Source organism: Patella vulgata, chromosome 3 (assembly GCF_932274485.2).
Source record: "Patella vulgata chromosome 3, xgPatVulg1.2, whole genome shotgun sequence".
NCBI lineage: Eukaryota > Metazoa > Mollusca > Gastropoda > Patellidae > Patella > Patella vulgata.
The window spans coordinates 90,502,062-90,519,773 of record NC_065881.2 but is presented as its reverse complement, the minus strand read 5'-3'; the positions used below and the strand labels follow the sequence as shown (position 1 = coordinate 90,519,773).

Genomic DNA, 17,712 nt, shown 5'->3' with positions numbered 1-17,712 from the left:
TTGTCAGCGTTCAAGTTGTATTATGCATTACGCGCTTTATTAGAGTGGGGGGGGGGAGAGCCACGGTGGCTAAGTGAGTTAGATGCTGGCTCGCTATCCTGGAGTTCGGGTGTTCGATCCCTGCATTGGGCGAAAAAGTTCATCCAGATTTTCCGACGTGGTTTCCCCTTATCAGTAATGCAGGACGAAGGGCCTGACAAGGACAGCTGTCTATTCGTTCGGATGGGCGAAAAACCGAGGTCCCGTGTACACATTGGCGTGCACGTAAAAATCCTTTGGCAGTTGGAATTCGATATAAGAGTAGGCCTTAGCACCGCTGCCCGGACAAAATGTCCCTCATAGCACACTGTATGGCGTATGCCCATCTTCATTAGCCCAGGTTAGGAGCAGAACAGTAGGACGTTAAACCCCATTTCATTCCATTTCTTTATTAGAGTGGGAGAACCACGGTGGTTGAGTGAGTAAGACGCTCACTCGCTATCCTGGAGGTCGCCAGTTCCTTCCTGGTGTTGGCCGAAAAAGTTCATTGGGATATTCCGGCATGGTGCCCATTGTCAGTGGGGACGGACGGGGGAATGAGAAGGTCAGCTGTCTAGTCGTTCTGACGGGACGAAAAGCCGAGGTCCCGTGTTGAAATTGGCTTGCACGTAAAATATCCCTTGGCAGTTGGAATTCGACATAAGAGTGGTACGTAGCGGCGCCCTCCAACCAGAACAGTAGGAGGTTAAGCCCCATTTTATTTCATTTATTTATTAGAGTGATCCGAGCCATTGCAGGCCGATAAAAGCACCCTGGGATTGGATGACAAAAACAGAATTCCCCCTATTCATGTTGCGCATGTAATCATAAAAAATAAAAATTTTTAGTAAACCCATGCGTGAGACTTACGCGTCGCTTGCGTGTGTTTGGCACCGTAGAAGATCGCAAACTGGTCGTACAGACTTTTGGTCCTGCGCATACAACACTTTCACACGGTTTCTTGCGGCTGTCTACGAGTTACCAACCTCTACAACCCGTGCGTGTCAAAAGACGTACGACGGGTCATGGGCTAGGCTTAAGAGGGAATTTTAGTAAATAGGTGCATGAGACTTCATACGGGTCGCTTGCGTATGTTCGGCACCGTACAAATTCGCAGACTAGCCGTAAAAACGTTTGGTCCTCCACGTACAAAATCATGCGGCTGATCTGCGAGCTACCAAACCCTATGACCCGTGCTGGTTGTGAGCTAGGTTTGAGATGGGTGACTGTACTCCTTATTGCATATAAGCCCAAGGCCAGTTTTCCATGAACGCGTTTGCATAGCAATGAAACAAACTATATTACTTTTAATTAAGAAGTTCAACCCCAGCCATGTTAATCCGACTGATTTGTTGATGCTATGTTTTACTTTTATCTCGTAAAATATAATCAATTATCAGAATTGGGTATCACGTCCGCGTATACAGAAGGTAATATCTAGGGTTAGGGTTAGGGTTAGGGGTTAGAGTTGGGTATATACATGGTAATATCACAAACTATTTAATAATCTATTACAACTACCTATAATGGCCTGTGTACACCGAAGATTATTTGTCGTTGGTGAAAATCTGTCGGACAAAACACACAGCGCATACTACATTAATTTACGTCACAGACGTCGCTCGTAGGGTATCGAATGTCGAACACGATAATTCCCAATCGCCGCCATCATCACCACCGCTGTGGCTCAGTGTGTATGGCGAAACTGGACCAAGGTCGATCCGTGCCCGTGTTTGCGTGAATGTACAAGAATTCTATGAACATAATGCGGAAATGCCGCTGTCATGACCACATGTTACCCATGGCACACTGTAGTTCGCATGCCCATCTTCACTGTGTCATTTCATTTTATTTCAGCATGGTTATTACGATCATTATTTATGCGTTCAAGTTGACAATACGTGTCTGCAGAGGAAACACTGTAGGGGATGGCACGTCGGGGAGCACAAAGCAACCATTATTCGTCAGTGATGGAAACCCCCTGACAGTCTATCCTTGGTGTGAACAGGGCTTAAGTCATACAGGTTATAATAAAATGCAACGAAGCAAGCTTCCTTCTAAGCGCGTGTTTAACGATATTACCGATATGTGACCAATCATTTTCATCTGAATTGTTTTTAATAAGTAATCACCAATAACATTAAAACTCCATCAGTGAATATGACAGACAGCCATAGGATATTGTTATAGGAAACAGTAGGATAGTTTAGTGTCTAATATACATAATTTATATACGTAAGAAGACGGGTATGTAGGGGACTAGTGCACGACACCTGTTTATTTATATATCTACCAAGAGAGAGAGAGAGGGATGTGGTTTAACGTTCAATCGACACAAACTAGGTTATTTCGGGACTGACATATGGTTCAATTTTGTTTACATAATTCTCTTGAGCGTAACGGTCTTTAGCAGTAGGAGTAAACCGGAGGACTCGCAGAAAACCCACGAGGTTGGAGAGGCGACCCTACTATTTAGCTAGAAGGATAAAACTGAAAATATTATTGAATATTTTATGGGGTCAAATAATGTCTGTAAGTGATAATAATAAGGATCGTTGATTTGGGTTTTCTTGTGCATCTTGTGGTGGATGTCATACACGAAGCAGTATGACAATATATTTAGATTGGAGCCTTGTCATTGGCCATAAATTAAAATATTTATTAAGACTTTAACTTTTCAGGCAAGAAAAATGTTAGTTTTAAGGATACAAGTCTATACATTAGCTATGTGAACTTCCCGAACGAGAAGGGATATCAGGTGTTCTAACAATAGCTAGCATACTCTGCTAGTGAACTGGTAATATATACGTTTATATAGGTTAGGAAGGTAATATATACGTTTAGAAGGGTAAAACTGGCGGACATCCCGAAGTTTAAAGGGTACTGCTGTAGTTTAAAGGATACGACTGTAGTTTAAAGGACACGACTGTAGTTTAAAGGATACAATGTTAGTTTAAAGGATACAATGTGAGTTTAGTCGATAAGACTATAGTTTAAAGGATACGACTGTAGTTTAAAGGATTCGACTATAGTTTAAAGGATACGACTATAGTTTAAAGGATACGACTGTAGTTTAAAGGATACAACTGTAGTTTAAAGGACACGACTGTAATTTAAAGGATACGTCTGTAGTTTAAAGGATACAACTGTAGTTTAAAGGACACGACTGTAGTTTAAAGGACACGACTGTAGTTTAAAGGATACGTCTGTAGTTTAAAAGATGAAACTGTAGTTTAAAGAACACTGCTGTAGTTTAAAGAAAATAACTATAGTCTACAAAACTTTAGTTTAAAGGTTTAACGGGTGGGACCATAGGTTAAAAGTTAACACAGAAGTTTATTTGCTGAGGGAATTCAATCATAAGCTTGGGTAGAAGAACTGTAAGAGTGTTATATCTGTAATCACCAATGGTGAACGGAAGGAAACAACGAATTCACTAAGAGGACAAAATAATTATTCAATCCACGTCACAAGGTAATTTTGTGGTTTTTCAAATGTGAACCTTGCCCAACTTCTCTTCGTGGGTTTTCTCCGAGTTCTCCGGTTTCCTCCCACTGCTAAAGACCCCTACACGCAAGCGAATTATTGAAATAAAATTAAAAACCATATGTTAGTCCCGAAATGACCTAGTTTGTGTCGAGTGGACGTTAAACTCCATTTCTCTCTCTCTCTATCCATGTTAGAGCCACGGTGGCTCAGTGAGTAAGACATTGGCTGCCTAACCTGGAGGTCACATGTTCGTTGCCCACATTGGCCGAGAATGTTCATCGGGTTTTTACCGGCGTAGTTTCTTCTTGACAGTGGCGCAGGGCAGAGGGCGGGACAAGGACAGTTGACTATTCGCTCAAATGTCGTGGCAGTTGAAATTCGATATAACAGTGGGCTTTAATGCGGTTTTGACGCACTGCAAAAGACCCCTATGCTCAAGCGTATTATTGAAATAAAATTGAACCATATGCTAGTTCCGAAATTACCTAGTTTGTGTCGAGTGGACGTTTCTGTTACCTGGCCTGTTACCTGGCCTGTCTGTTCTCCTATAGTTCATTATCTACTTCATACTCGGTAAGCATGGAACTGGCACACAACACCAGGACGCCTCGGGTTAGATGAAAAAGTTCATCGATATTTGAGAGTTTGCTAGGAAAAACGTCTAGGCTGGAGTGAACGCAACAATAGAGATCTATGTGCACGTAAAAGAACCGTCGGCAGTAGAAATTCGATGACGAATAGACGGAAACACAGCAAACGAGACAGGATATTGTCGCACACTTGGTTGGTGTACATACAATAAGATGTTTAATCCCAGGTTGTCAATCAATGTACGGTGATCTGTTGTTGCTAGGTGAATATTCGTTAAACAGATTAACCATGTGGTAGTTAGTGAACACGTGTTCTTCAACTTGATATTTCAGTTAGTTAGTAAAACCAACCAAGTGGAGATTGTTTAGTTGAAGTATTATACAAGTCTGATAATAGGTAATGTTATATACTAGTGATTAACGGTTCTAGAATCAGGTTGGAGTCTGTTTTAAGGTTTCTAGAATCATGTTTGAGTCTCGATAATAAAACACGCAGCCACCTACTGTCATCAATACGCTGTAGCCGTTTAATTGTTTCCGTTGAGACTCGATTCCAATAACTGCTCAAGCTGATCTTTAAAAATAATTGTCAGTAATCTCGAAATACAAAATGGATTATTCCATGTCATACAAGTGAAAATAAAACACGCTATTTTTACAGTTGAGGTATCCTTCTTATAAGTAAATTAAATTAAAAGATTACATAAAACATGGAGAATAACGATATAAAATTATTCTATTTAAATCCTGAATAACGAAACAAACGCCCTGCCTTGTTATTCGTTATTAGCTCGAAAAACAAAATGTACTCTTTTTATGGCATAGACTTGAAAAGATGTCTACTTGCTGCTTAGGCATCCGTCTTACAGATATATTGTGATCCACGATGGTTCAGTGAGTAAGACGTTGGCTAGCTAACTAAGGGATCGTTTGTTGGCCGAGAAAGTTCATCGATATTTTCCGGCGTGGTTCAAGCTTGACGGCGGTGCTAGACAGGCTCTGACAAGGGACAACGTATAGTCCTTCGGCTGGGACAAGAAATGTGGTACAGTTATTGAAATTATGAAAATGGTAATGGTAATTCCAATTCAAATAGGCTGTAGTATCGCTGTCGGGACAAGACTGTCCAGTATAGTACACTTATCCGACTTCATTAGCCCAGTCGGTTCAGAATAGTAGGTCGTTAAACCCCATTAACTAACCGTTCTGTCTCGTTATTTGTTATTCAAAATTTGAATCCGAATAATAAATAACGAAACAAGAATTAGTTAATATATTCCTTCCTGTGGTTAGAATTAGTTAATATATTCCTGGTCTATCTCAAGTTATAATTAGTTAATATATCATCGCTGGGATATAATTAGTTGATATATTCCTTCCGATGGTTAAAAATAGTTAATTTATTCCTTCCTGTGATTAGAATTAGTTAATATATTCCTGGTCTATCTAAAGTTATAATAAGTTAATATATTCCTTCCTATCTCTAGTTAGAATTAGTTGATATATTCCCGCCTATCTCTAGTTAGAATTAGTTAATATATTCCTTCCTATCTCTAGTTAGAATTAGTAAATATATATATTGGAAAGGGATATTGCGTGTATAATATTTTATAAATGAATATCATCATCAAGCAAATATTTTATATTAGAGATCTTTTTGTCATTACAAGTTGCTTTGGAATTTTTATTTTTTAAGAATTTAATCCCGTTAAAAGCATTCAAGATGATTTCGATCGAGAATACACCAGCTTCTGGGTAGGTATCATATATATCTGTAGTATAGAAAATCTTGAATTGTTTCACGGTGACTGCACATATATTATGATCACTAACCAAAACATCAATCGGGGGCATTTAGAGATTGGTCATGTTGTTTTTATAACTTAATATGGCTACTTAAACAAAGACTTGACATGTTTTGTTTTTTTTATAAATTAATAAAAATATTTGCAAATTGTTTCAATGTCATTTAGTAGTTGACCTAGAAAATACAGGTTAGAATATATATAATACAGTTAGTGTTTATTACTGGGCGTCGTTTCCACGAGGCTTCAATAGAAGGCTTGATCTCGCTTGAACTATACGTACATCCAGATGTTGTAAAACTCGGCAGTCGTTGCTTCAGGAACATGGTTTCCACTAGGCTCCTCTGGCTATTATCAGTGACCATGTATTGTTTTATACATGTATAGATTGTCTTCTTATATCTTGTTATATTTTATCATTGTTTGATAAAGACAAGAGACGACTAGTTAACATGTAAAATAATCAGTAATTATATTCCCTCGAATTGTCACCTGTATAGAACATTATAACTGGCCAATATTGAATATTATTTAACATAATCAGTAATTGTATTCCCTCGAATTGTCACCTGTGTAGAGGATTAGTACTGATCTATATTGAATATTATTTTAACATAATCAGTAATTATATTCCCTCGAATTGTCACCTGTGTAGAACATTATAACTGGCCAATATACGGTGGATTACACAGATTTGTTTTATTAAAATATCAAGATCCAGATTATTAAACTTACACGCCATGGAATATTAAAGATTTAACGCTACATTATATGATAAGATTTTTCTGGATAATATTTCTATAGACCTTGTCAAATAAGTTACTTTTGAAAGAAAAAGTCCCCATTATCCCAGTCGGGGCAGAACAGTTAAATCCAATTTCATCGATAATTGCTCACCGTGTTCTTTTTTCTTTTTTCATAAACATTAAATAAAAGTGTATTTGTAGTATTTCTATTGAAATGTGCTCGGCAAGCATGAAATGTGTTTTTCAGATAAATTAAAACCATGACACGAGACTGAAAGGCGAACCCGATAACCCGAGATATGCAAAATTTTTAATGTGATGTGATAATTAGTTATTTGCAAGATAATGCTCGTGCGTATATCTCCCTCAAATATGTTAAGGTGAACAAAGGGCCCCTGTTAATTTTGTTAAAACTCCGTTTTTGTTATAGTGTTAATGAAGATGTCACGTGGTTGGAGAAAATGGAAAAGACGTTTACACAAATAGCTGGAGAAGATAAGAAAATTGATTTTGATGAATTCAAGCGAGCTCTAAATATTAAAGAGGTTGGACTTTCTTATTTTTACAGGAGCAGCGGTGTCTCGGTGAATAAACGTTGGCTTGCTAACCCAGGGTTCGTGCTCGATCCCTGCGTTGGCCACGAATGTTTATGAAGCCCCCCGCGGCTTCCTATAATAATGATACTAGTTGTACTTTAAATTAGTTCATTGGCATTTAATAATTGTACTGAAATATACAGGTCACAATTCTATTGTATACAATTATTGCTTATTACTAAGTGACGTTTTGACTAGGCTTCTCTTATTCTTTATCAAGCTATGATAAAATATAACATATAACGAGGTCAGTTGATCGTCGTAAAGTAGGAATTGTAGAGAGGGTCTACACCTTGGGGTTCTACTCCGACAGGGTTACTGAAGACGGGTATATGGCATACATTGTGCTATGAGGGGAATTTTCCCGGACAGCGGCGCTACGGCCTATTCTTATATCGAGTTCCCACTGTCATTGGATTTTTTACGTGTACACGGGACTTCGGTTTTTCATCCCATCCAAACGACTATACAGCTGTCCATGTCAGGCCCTCCGTCCTGCACTACTTACAAGGTGAAACCACGCCGGAGAGTCCACATGAGCTATTTCGGCCAACAGTATTCCATATTGTGACCTGTAGCAGTTCAGGTTTATAACTTGCTTGAATGTTGACCAAAAGATGATATGAGACGTTGGCTAGGTGAGTGAAGAACGCTAGATCGGAGGTGAAGGGTAAGTGTTAGCACCAGCTCTTTTTAGATCTCGAGACTTTAACGAAATCTGTAAGGTCCTAACCCTAACCCTCAATCCGCATCTCACGTCATATGTGCTAAAATGTACAGGATAGTCTCCTGCCTAGCGTTCTGGCGTTCTCCTAAGTGAATACAAATAGTCAAAATAAATAACATGTAGCCATAGTAACGATAATCGTAGGCTCCTTCCGGTCACTGAACACGTGACCATAATAAATAGAAGGGACATGTCAGTATCAGAATGACCTATGTGTTATTATCTTGAAGGCGGGTTGAAGTATATTTCCCTATTCCAGTATTCTAATACATCTAAACTGTTTTCAGTCTTTTTTCGCTGAGCGTTTCTTCCAACTGTTTGACCAAGATGACAGCGGTACAATAGAACTACAAGAGTTATTGGATGGTCTGCGCATGCTAACAGGTGCTGACGCGGCACGGAAACTCGAGTTTTTATTTGATGTTTACGATGTGGATGGTAAAATTATTTATATTTTTATTTTTAAAAAGAAAAACATTGAGTTTTACAGTCGACCTATTTTCTAACAGTTCTATAGGACTAGGTGGTGTTTTTATCGTGAGCCACAATGGCTCACTGATTAGGACGTTGGATCGATAACGTGCACGTCAATGAGCACCCGGGACCTCAGTTTGTCGTCCCATCCGAACGACTAGACGTTTTTCTTTGCCAGGCCATCTGTCCTACAACATTGACATTGAGGAACAACACAGGAAAATCCTAATGAACTTTCTCGGCCAACGTAAGGATCGAACACGCGACGCTTATAGTCAACGTCCTACTCACTGGGCCACCACCCATATATGCAGGACGTTGATCCCAATTCCATTTTTGAGGGGAGTTGAATGGCCAAATGGTAAGCATGTGGGCGCTGTATCATACGGTCTGTCATTGAGTCAACTGGCGTGGTTTCGATTCCCCAATTGTAGTGACAAGGGGTTGGGTCGCCTGTCCAACCTCGTGGGTTTTTTTTCCGGGTCTTCCGGTTTCCTCCCACTACTAAATTGTTGAAATAAAATTAAGCCATATGTTAGTCCCGAAATCACATAGTTTGTGTCTAGTTGATGTTAAACCCCATTTCCCCCCCTCCCCCATTTCCATTTATTTCTATGAATTCCAGGTAATGGTAGTATAGACAAATATGAATTACTGACAGTTTTACAGTCCAGTGTACACGAAAGTTCATTAAGTGTTAGTGATACAGATTTAGAACTTTTAACGGACGTATTGTTCGAGTCAGCAGATTCAGATGGAAGCGGTTCAATATCATTTGACGAGTTGAAGGAAGAACTCGAGAAACATCCAGGACTTCTAGAAAATCTGACTATAGGGTAAGATATATTTTAATATTATTACAGTCCTAAACACAACTCGGAGGTTTGGTAAAAATCCAACCAGATATAAGACGTCTTGATCAATTACCAGAGCAATCCATCAACCAACCAATCTGTTTAAAACACAGATCCTATTTCGTTTCGTTTTTTTATAGTTCAAAATTCCGTTTAGCTTGTCTTTACTACACTAGGATCTGGAAGAGTTGTTATCATTGACGTGTTCTGAATGATGTGAGTAATTAGCCAATGAAACGGTCTGCTACGTTGATTGATTAATCAATGTCTGACGACAAAAGGCCAAAAGCCGCTAGTATGACACCTGACGCGACCTTCCACTACGACCGGTCAGATCTTCATGTTGTGTATGCCATCGAAAAAACAAAAACAAAAAAACAAAAAAAACAAAAAAAACGAAATACTAGTATACATCTGTATTCTAATCAGATTACCAATTAACTGATATTTGATGCCGTTTCCCTGGCTTTTTACTTTATCTTTATAAAAGAAGGACTGATTTTGATAAAATGAAATGATGTTTAACGCCCTGCGGTTCTGCTCCGACAGGACTAATGAGGACGGATAATTATCTATAACCATTTATTTTACAATGACTACAGCAGAATTTGTTGATAATGATCTGAATACTCTAGAAGTAGAGATCTTCCCGAAACCCAAGGAACTTGGTAGTAAAGAACTACCATCATCAATATTCAGGGTGGGACCAAAAACATGTCACCCATTTTGGGGTGTGTGGATGACCGGATGTGCGCTGAATCATAAGGTCTGTTGTTGAGTCAATTGGCGTGGTACGTTACAAGGAGTAGTGGTTTTCTCCAGGTCCTCCGGTTTCTTCCCACCGCTAAAGACCCCTACACGCAAGCGAATTATTGAAATAAAATAAAACCATGTGTTATGTTAGTCCCGAAATGAACTAGTTTGTGTCGAGTAGACGTTAAACCCCATTTCTGTCTCTGTGTTACCCATTCTGTTAGTCCCGAAATGAACTAGTTTGTGTCGAGTAGACGTTAAACCCCATTTCTGTCTCTGTGTTACCCATTCTGATTGTACACTACTTTTTCAAATGTGATTACTTTAATATTTGTTTCAGAAAACTATGTCACAGAAGCATTGCGTATTTACTGGAGACCAATAAAAACTTCATGTTTCCACGACAATCAAAATGAGTAACATGTTTTTTATTGGCCTACCCTAGTCTCATATTGAATTCCATCTGCATCACTGCGAGGGGGGAGCCACACTGAAAAATCAGTGAGCCGGAAGTATTCTCACTGAATCACCGTCGCTTCTGAACTAAAGAGACAGAGCGAGATGGGGTTTAACGTCCACTAGACACAAACTAGGTCATTTCAGGACTAACATAATATGTTTTTTCAATTTGATTTCAATAATTCGCTTGCGCGTAGGGGTCTTTAGAAGTGGGAGGAAACCGGCGGACCCGGAGAAAACCGACGAGGATGGAGCTTCTGAACTAAAAGGTGGGATTTGTTATAAAGATGTTAATTTATTGACAAGGTTATGAATGTTACTATGACATTTTCAAATGAATATTCCTGCCGTTTCAGTGCTGCACAATGGTTGAAACCAAGAACGACAGAGATGAAGGAGAAGGGAACGTATCGTTATTTGACGATCAAGTACTGGAGGAATAACAGCAAAAAGGGTGTTCTGTTCTTGTTGTACTTCCTGGTGAACATTGGGTTGTTTGTGCTTGGTTGCTATAACTACCGGACATCGAACGGGTTTGTCATAGTGGCACGTGGCTGTGGCATGGCGCTAAATTTCAACTGTTCATTTATATTAGTGTGCATGTTAAGGCGGTGTATAACATTCATCCGTTCGTTCAAACAGTCACAGTTCCTTCCCTTGGACCAGCATATATTATTACACAAAGTTGTTGGTATGGTGATAGGACTACTCAGTCTCATCCATTCTCTTGCGCATGTCGGCAATGCTGGTAAGTAGAATTTATTGTCTTTATAATGAAATAAAATGAAATGGGGTTTAACGCCTACTGGGATAATGAAGACGTGAATACGCCATACAGTGTGCTACGAGGAAAATTTTGCCCAGGCAGTGGCACTGTGGCCTACTCATATCGAATTCCATCTGCCAACAGATCATTCACGTGCACATCAATGTATACATGGGTCCTCGGTTTTTCGTACCATCCGAACGATTGCACAACTGCCCCTGTCAGGCCCTCCGTCCTGCACCACCGGACAAGGGGAAACCACGTCGGAAAATCCCGATGAATGCAGGGATCGAACACGGGAACTACATGGAGTCATATAAAGAGAATGGAATTTGAAGTCTTGTCAACTCAATATTTTGATATTTTGAGACAAACCAATGGTATTTTGATTTATATCTCTATGGTTACGTTTAAAATGTTAAGGGGGGTAATTTTGCCCAGACAGTGGCGTGTCATCCTGTTCTTTATGGTACCCCACACGTAAAGTCTGCTTTCACTGGCATGCTAAGTCTACAATAAATACACAACAATCAATAAAAATTTCACATTCTATCCCAAGATAATGCAAAATGAATATATTGATCATTTCATTCAAATTACCTTAATGCGAGCGAAGATATTAGCCTTTGAAGGTTTGACAAGACGTGTGTATTAATTACAAACACCGTACTGGGTGTTCGAAGCCAAGTCTCGCTCCTCCATTTTTAAATTAAATCTAGATATGACTGAACCGTTCTAATCTACTTAAACATACATTATGACGTCACATTAATAATGATGTCATTGTAATAATCATATCAAACATACATTATGCAAGAGCTAAATCTGGCTATTGCAGTTTTTCTTTAGAAATGAATTAGACATTAATTAACCTATCCAGACCATAATCAACTCTAGATGGTATCGCTAGCCTGCGATCTTTAGTGGATTATGAACCGATTTACTGCATAACTTTCCTACACGATTTAACGATCAAATGAATAATCGAGACTATGCTGTTTATCGTACTGACTATAGTAATGATGATCGAGGCTAGGCGGAAATTTCAATCGCTTAGTTCTCGGTTCATAGTGGATGAATTTGAATGAAATTTTCATCAAATTGCCTTTACATTATCTAGTTTTTAACTATTATAATGCGAACTGCCAACTCGTTATCGAATCTCCCATAATGTATCTTTAATATCGATGGCACCAAGAGTCGATTTTGGCCTTGTCATGTTAATAGATGTCTCATGAATAGTTTATATAACATTTCAAGATTATCTGCAATGGACAGATTTAGCTCTTGTATAATGTATGTTTGATATGACTATTACAATGACATCATTATTAATGTGACGTCATAATGTATGTTTAATGAATTAAAGCACGTTCTTTTACTGGGGATTTAAAATCCGTTCTACGGTTGCTTTTTGCTTTTTATATATTTTAGCTCTTGTGTCTCGTCATTTGAATTTGACTGTACCGGAGTTTTTGATTACAACAAAAGCCCAGCTAGGATGGGTGTATGGGTTAGCTCCCTTGTCTGGTGTTATATTGAACGCCATACTTATTGTCATCATAATTTGTTCCTTGCCCTTCATCAGACGATCAGGAAAGTTTCAGGTATGTTTCAATTTGATCCCAGGTATGTTTCAATTTGATCCAATTTTGGAAATTTCATTCAACCTGAAATGAAATGAAATTGGGTTTAGCGTCCTACTTACGCTAATGAAGAGCAGCAAATGCCATTCAATGTTTATTGAGGAAATGTTTCCAATTTTTAAGTTGTCTTTTACGTGTTTACTGGACTTCGGGTTTTCATCCCATTGGAATGATTTGATGCTGTACCTTGCCCAGGCATCCTTAATACACCCCTCAATGACAAGGGCAATCCTGTCTGGAAAATCCCTAGGAATTGTAGGACCATGTATTGTAACTGTTCTAACGAGCCATGTATTGTATTGTAACTGTTCTAACGGACCATGTGTTGTATTATAACTGTTCTAACGGACCATGCATTGTATTGGAACTGTTCTAACGAGCCATGTGTTGTATTATAACTGTTCTAACGGACCATGTGTTGTATTGTAACTGTTCTAACGAGCCATGTGTTGTATTATACTTGTTCTAACGGACCATGTGTTGTATTGGAACTGTTCTAACGAGCCATGTACTGTTCTAAATCGGACCATGTATTGTATTGTAACTGTTCTAACGGACCATGCATTGTATTGTAACTGTTCTAACGGACCATGTATTGTATTGTAACTGTTCTAACGGACCATGTATTGTATTGTAACTGTTCTAACGGACCATGCATTGTATTGTAACTGTTCTAACGGACCATGTATTGTATTGTAACTGTTCTAACGGACCATGTATTGTATTGTAACTGTTCTAACGGACCATGTATTGTATTGTAACTGTTCTAACGGACCATGTATTGTATTGTAACTGTTCTAACGGACCATGCATTGTATTGTAACTGTTCTAACGGACCATGTATTGTATTGTAACTGTTCTAACGGACCATGCATTGTATTGTAACTGTTCTAACGGACCATGTATTGTATTGTAACTGTTCTAACGGACCATGTATTGTATTGTAACTGTTCTAACGGACCATGTATTGTATTGTAACTGTTCTAACGGACCATGTATTGTATTGTAACTGTTCTAACGAGCTATGTAATGTATTGTGACGGATACATAGATTGATCTGTGGGTGTTCTAACCGGCCCTTGTTTTCTAACGGACTCGAGTGTGTATTCTAACTAGTCTACTCATTTGTTCTAATGGACCATGTTTTGTATTGTGGGTGTTCTAAGAGGCCCACGTGGTCTAACGGCCCCGAGTAGGTATTCCAAATGACCATGTTTTGCATTGTGAGTGTTTAACGGCCCCAAGAAGGTGTTCTAACGGACTCAATCAGGTGTTCTGTATTGTGGGTGTTTTAACGGACCCTATATTGTATATTATAGGTGTTCTATTGGACCCATATTTTGTACATACCATTCTGGCTGTTGATTATAATTCACGCCAATAATTTCTGGATATGGTTTGTAATTCCTGGTGTAATATTCCTGGTGGAGAAGATATCACGATCTAAAATATTAAAACTAGCGGCTTATGGTGAAACACATATTGTTGAAGTCAATCTATTACCTTCAAAGGTAATTACTTTTATATTTCATGTAGCACAAAGCCGATCATGACCCATACTAGTATTTGTATTATACAACGTTTGGGAGAGGGAGAGAGAGAGAGAGAGAGAGAGAGAGAGACGTCCACTCGACACAAACTAGGTCATTTCGGGACCAACAAATGGTTCAAATTTATTTCAATAATTCGCTTTCGCGTAGGGGTCTTTAGCAGTGGGAGGAAACTGGAGGACCCGATGAAAACCCACGAAGTTGGACAGGCGACGCTACTCCTTGTCACGTACAGCCGGGGAATGGAAACCACGCCAGCTGACTCAATGACAGACCTCATGATACAGCGCGCACTCAACCCCCCTGATTGACTTATAGACCTCGTGGTGTTAAAACACTGTAATGTAATGGTGATGATCGTTATTTATAGGTGACCCATCTGGTAATATCCAAACCACCAAAATGGCGATACCGACCGGGAGATTATGTATTTATACAAGTACCAGATATAGCCCGCAACGAATGGCATCCTTTTACCATTAGTAGTGCACCAGAATTACAAGGTACCATTTTAATTTAAATACGGTCAGGCTAGATCATCCATAGCAACGAATTACATCCCTTTGACCATTAGTAGTGCACCAGAATTACGAGGTACCATTTTAATGTACATGCAACGAATGGCATCGTTTTACCACCAGAATTACAAGGTACACACCACCAGATTATATCTCCCATAGCAACGTCGGTAAGAAATAAATCCGTTAAAAAACGTTAAAACTTCTGGAAACAAAATTGAGCAGAGATTTTTATTCGTATTTGTTTTTCCTATAATCCACCGAAATTCCATTTTCAAAGACTGGAAATAAATTCCTGGTAACTTTTTTTTCCAGAACATTTTCCCCGTTTTTTTTAAAACATAGGCCTATTTCAAAATCCGTAAATCACAAAATAGCCCTATATAGAAAACAACTATTAGGACAAGTCGAGAGTTTATCCTACAAGGTACAAATTGGGGATAAAAACCGATTTCCTAATAAGGAATTATCTAATCAACGTTTACATTGATTTGTATTTTCAGGGTTTTTTTGGTTGCACGTGAGGTCAGCAGGTCACTGGACCAATAAATTATATGAATATTTTGAAGAATATAACCCAGTTGTAGAATTAGCTGGGGTTTATAATAAAGGTATTCCTTAATTTTTCGTCCGATATTCACGTGTTTAACAACATAAACATTGATAGGACAACTGATTCAAACTATCTTGAAAAATGTCATGAAAAATATTATTTTCTTTTAAAATACATTAGATTCATGGCACTCTAAAATTTATAACGTAGGCATAACCAGGGAGCGTGTGAGTAATACATGCAAACTATATAACTACTGTTCTGCCCCGACTGGGCTACTGAAGACGGCCATATTGTGTGCCTGAAGACAATTTTCCCCACTATGGCTTACTCTTATATCGAATTCCATCTGCCAATGGATCTTTTACGTGCACACCAATGTGTACACGGGACCTCCATTTCTTCGTTCCTTATCAGGTCCGTCCGGCATCAGCGACAAGCAGAAACCACGCTGGAAAAATCCGACGAACTTTCTAGGCCAACACCTCCAGACTAGCGAGCCAGCGTCTCACACACTTAGCCAGCGTGGCTCCCCATAACAACCGTTGATGTTTGAGGCCAAACGAAAGATTCGTATTAGGCAGATTTAGCTCTTGAATACTACATCTTTAAGTAAAAAAACGCTTATTATATTGACACGATAGTTTGAACGCATGAGTCTTGTTCCATCACTAGAAATAAGGCCTGGGTTCGTTCCAATAAGGGGAGCTAAATCTCTATTCTTTGGCATCTAGAAATGGACACAAATGGGGCCCAATGCATATGATGATGTAATATGAATGTATATAAACTGATTTACATTCAGTCGTTATGTTCGGCGAAATACGCGAAGAGTCCAAATTGAATGACAGTCTTTGGCATCTGGTTCATTTCTAGGTCCCAAATATTAGCGATTAAGCTCCTTTGAATTGACCAATAAGATTGTGGATGATATTGCGTTAGCGACTTGCTTCCTTTAAATACCCCATTGTGACTTGAATAGAATATTTTTTGTATTTTATCCTGTCATTCTCTATTGATATTATTTATATAAAATGATCGTATTCCAGGTTTCAGTGAAAGCTTACATAATATGGAGACCGGCATGGAACACGGCAAGTATCGTAAATGCTCTAATGTTCGTCGTGTAAGTGTATTTAAAATTATTATTTTCAAACATGTTTTAGATTTTAGCCGGGATTGACGTGATCTGAATTAACAGATCCAGGGTGAGTATGGCTCATTGAGCAGGGGGTCCCTAGTTTAATCCCGCTATTGGCCGGAAAGTTCCTCGGAGTTTCAACCCGGTTCCCCGTTTGTCGGTGGAAGGGGTGGTGATGGTGGGGTGCTGTCAAGGAAATACGTGGAACCAATGTTGTTTAATGGTTGGGAATTTCCACCATAGGTTGTGAAGTAACAGGGGTCTAACATGGGGAGCGTCTATATCGAGATGACGTGTGTACCGAGTATGTCATTTACAGCACGTTAAATATCCCCTGAAAGTTGTTCATCAACAATCTCTATCAAGAGTCACTTCTATATAGTCGGGCATGTTTTAGTTTTAGTCATAGTAGTACACGTATTAGCTTTGTATATACGAGTCGTACATGTTATAGCTATAATGGATATACGAGTCGTACACGTTTTAGCAATTTTTAAAGAAATTTACCTGCTCTTGAGAAATACTTTGTGTCAAGAAGGTTAGTGTTTGTGATCTGTAATTTGGTTCTTTAGAATAACATATTTATTTTTCTTGGCGAGGATCATATATAATATCGCATTGGGTTGTTTTAGAAAGTGTTATGAGATGTTCGTGAAATGAATGATGTTCAGCGTTTACTGCACTTAAATATACATGTTCAGAGCGGCAAATTTCAACTGGTCGAGTTTTGCGACAATTTCATGATAAAACTAATCTTCTTGTTCTTTTTATAGAAATCTATGAGTAGACGGAAATCCATCACAACGCCATCTATGAGGAAAAGGACAGTCCGAGTTAAGGTAGTGAATTTATATTATTACGATAAATATTTTATATTTCATTAATTTGTTGACGTATACGGTAGTTTGTAAAGTTGAAAAAAGTCCTATGTCACCCCCTCCCCAACGCATACTACTAGCAATAAATCCATAAATTTTGCTAGCATATATGGGCAACCGTGGTGACTCGCTAGCCTGGAGGTCGCGTG

At 38.8% G+C, this 17,712-nt stretch overlaps 1 protein-coding gene across 1 annotated transcript; it reads left to right on the top strand.

Annotated features, from left to right (window-relative positions):
* Positions 1 to 4,983: 4,983 nt before the first annotated feature.
* LOC126815039 (NADPH oxidase 5) lies at positions 4,984 to 16,940 on the top strand. The gene is made up of 11 exons (XM_050540567.2): positions 4,984 to 4,991; positions 7,079 to 7,193; positions 8,259 to 8,409; positions 9,071 to 9,281; positions 10,868 to 11,259; positions 12,712 to 12,884; positions 14,243 to 14,434; positions 14,844 to 14,976; positions 15,495 to 15,602; positions 16,594 to 16,670; positions 16,929 to 16,940. Exons 1-11 carry the CDS (start codon positions 4,984 to 4,986, stop codon positions 16,938 to 16,940), a joined length of 1,572 nt encoding a protein of 523 aa, XP_050396524.2.
* Positions 16,941 to 17,712: the final 772 nt, after the last annotated feature.

What these genes read in the sequence shown, in the direction of transcription:
- LOC126815039 (XM_050540567.2), top strand. An exon ending in CTAGAAAATCTGACTATAGG is followed by an intron (nt 9,282 to 10,867) that starts GTAAGATATATT and finishes CTGCCGTTTCAG; the next exon opens with TGCTGCACAATGGTTGAAAC. An exon ending in GACGATCAGGAAAGTTTCAG is followed by an intron (nt 12,885 to 14,242) that starts GTATGTTTCAAT and finishes TGTATATTATAG; the next exon opens with GTGTTCTATTGGACCCATAT.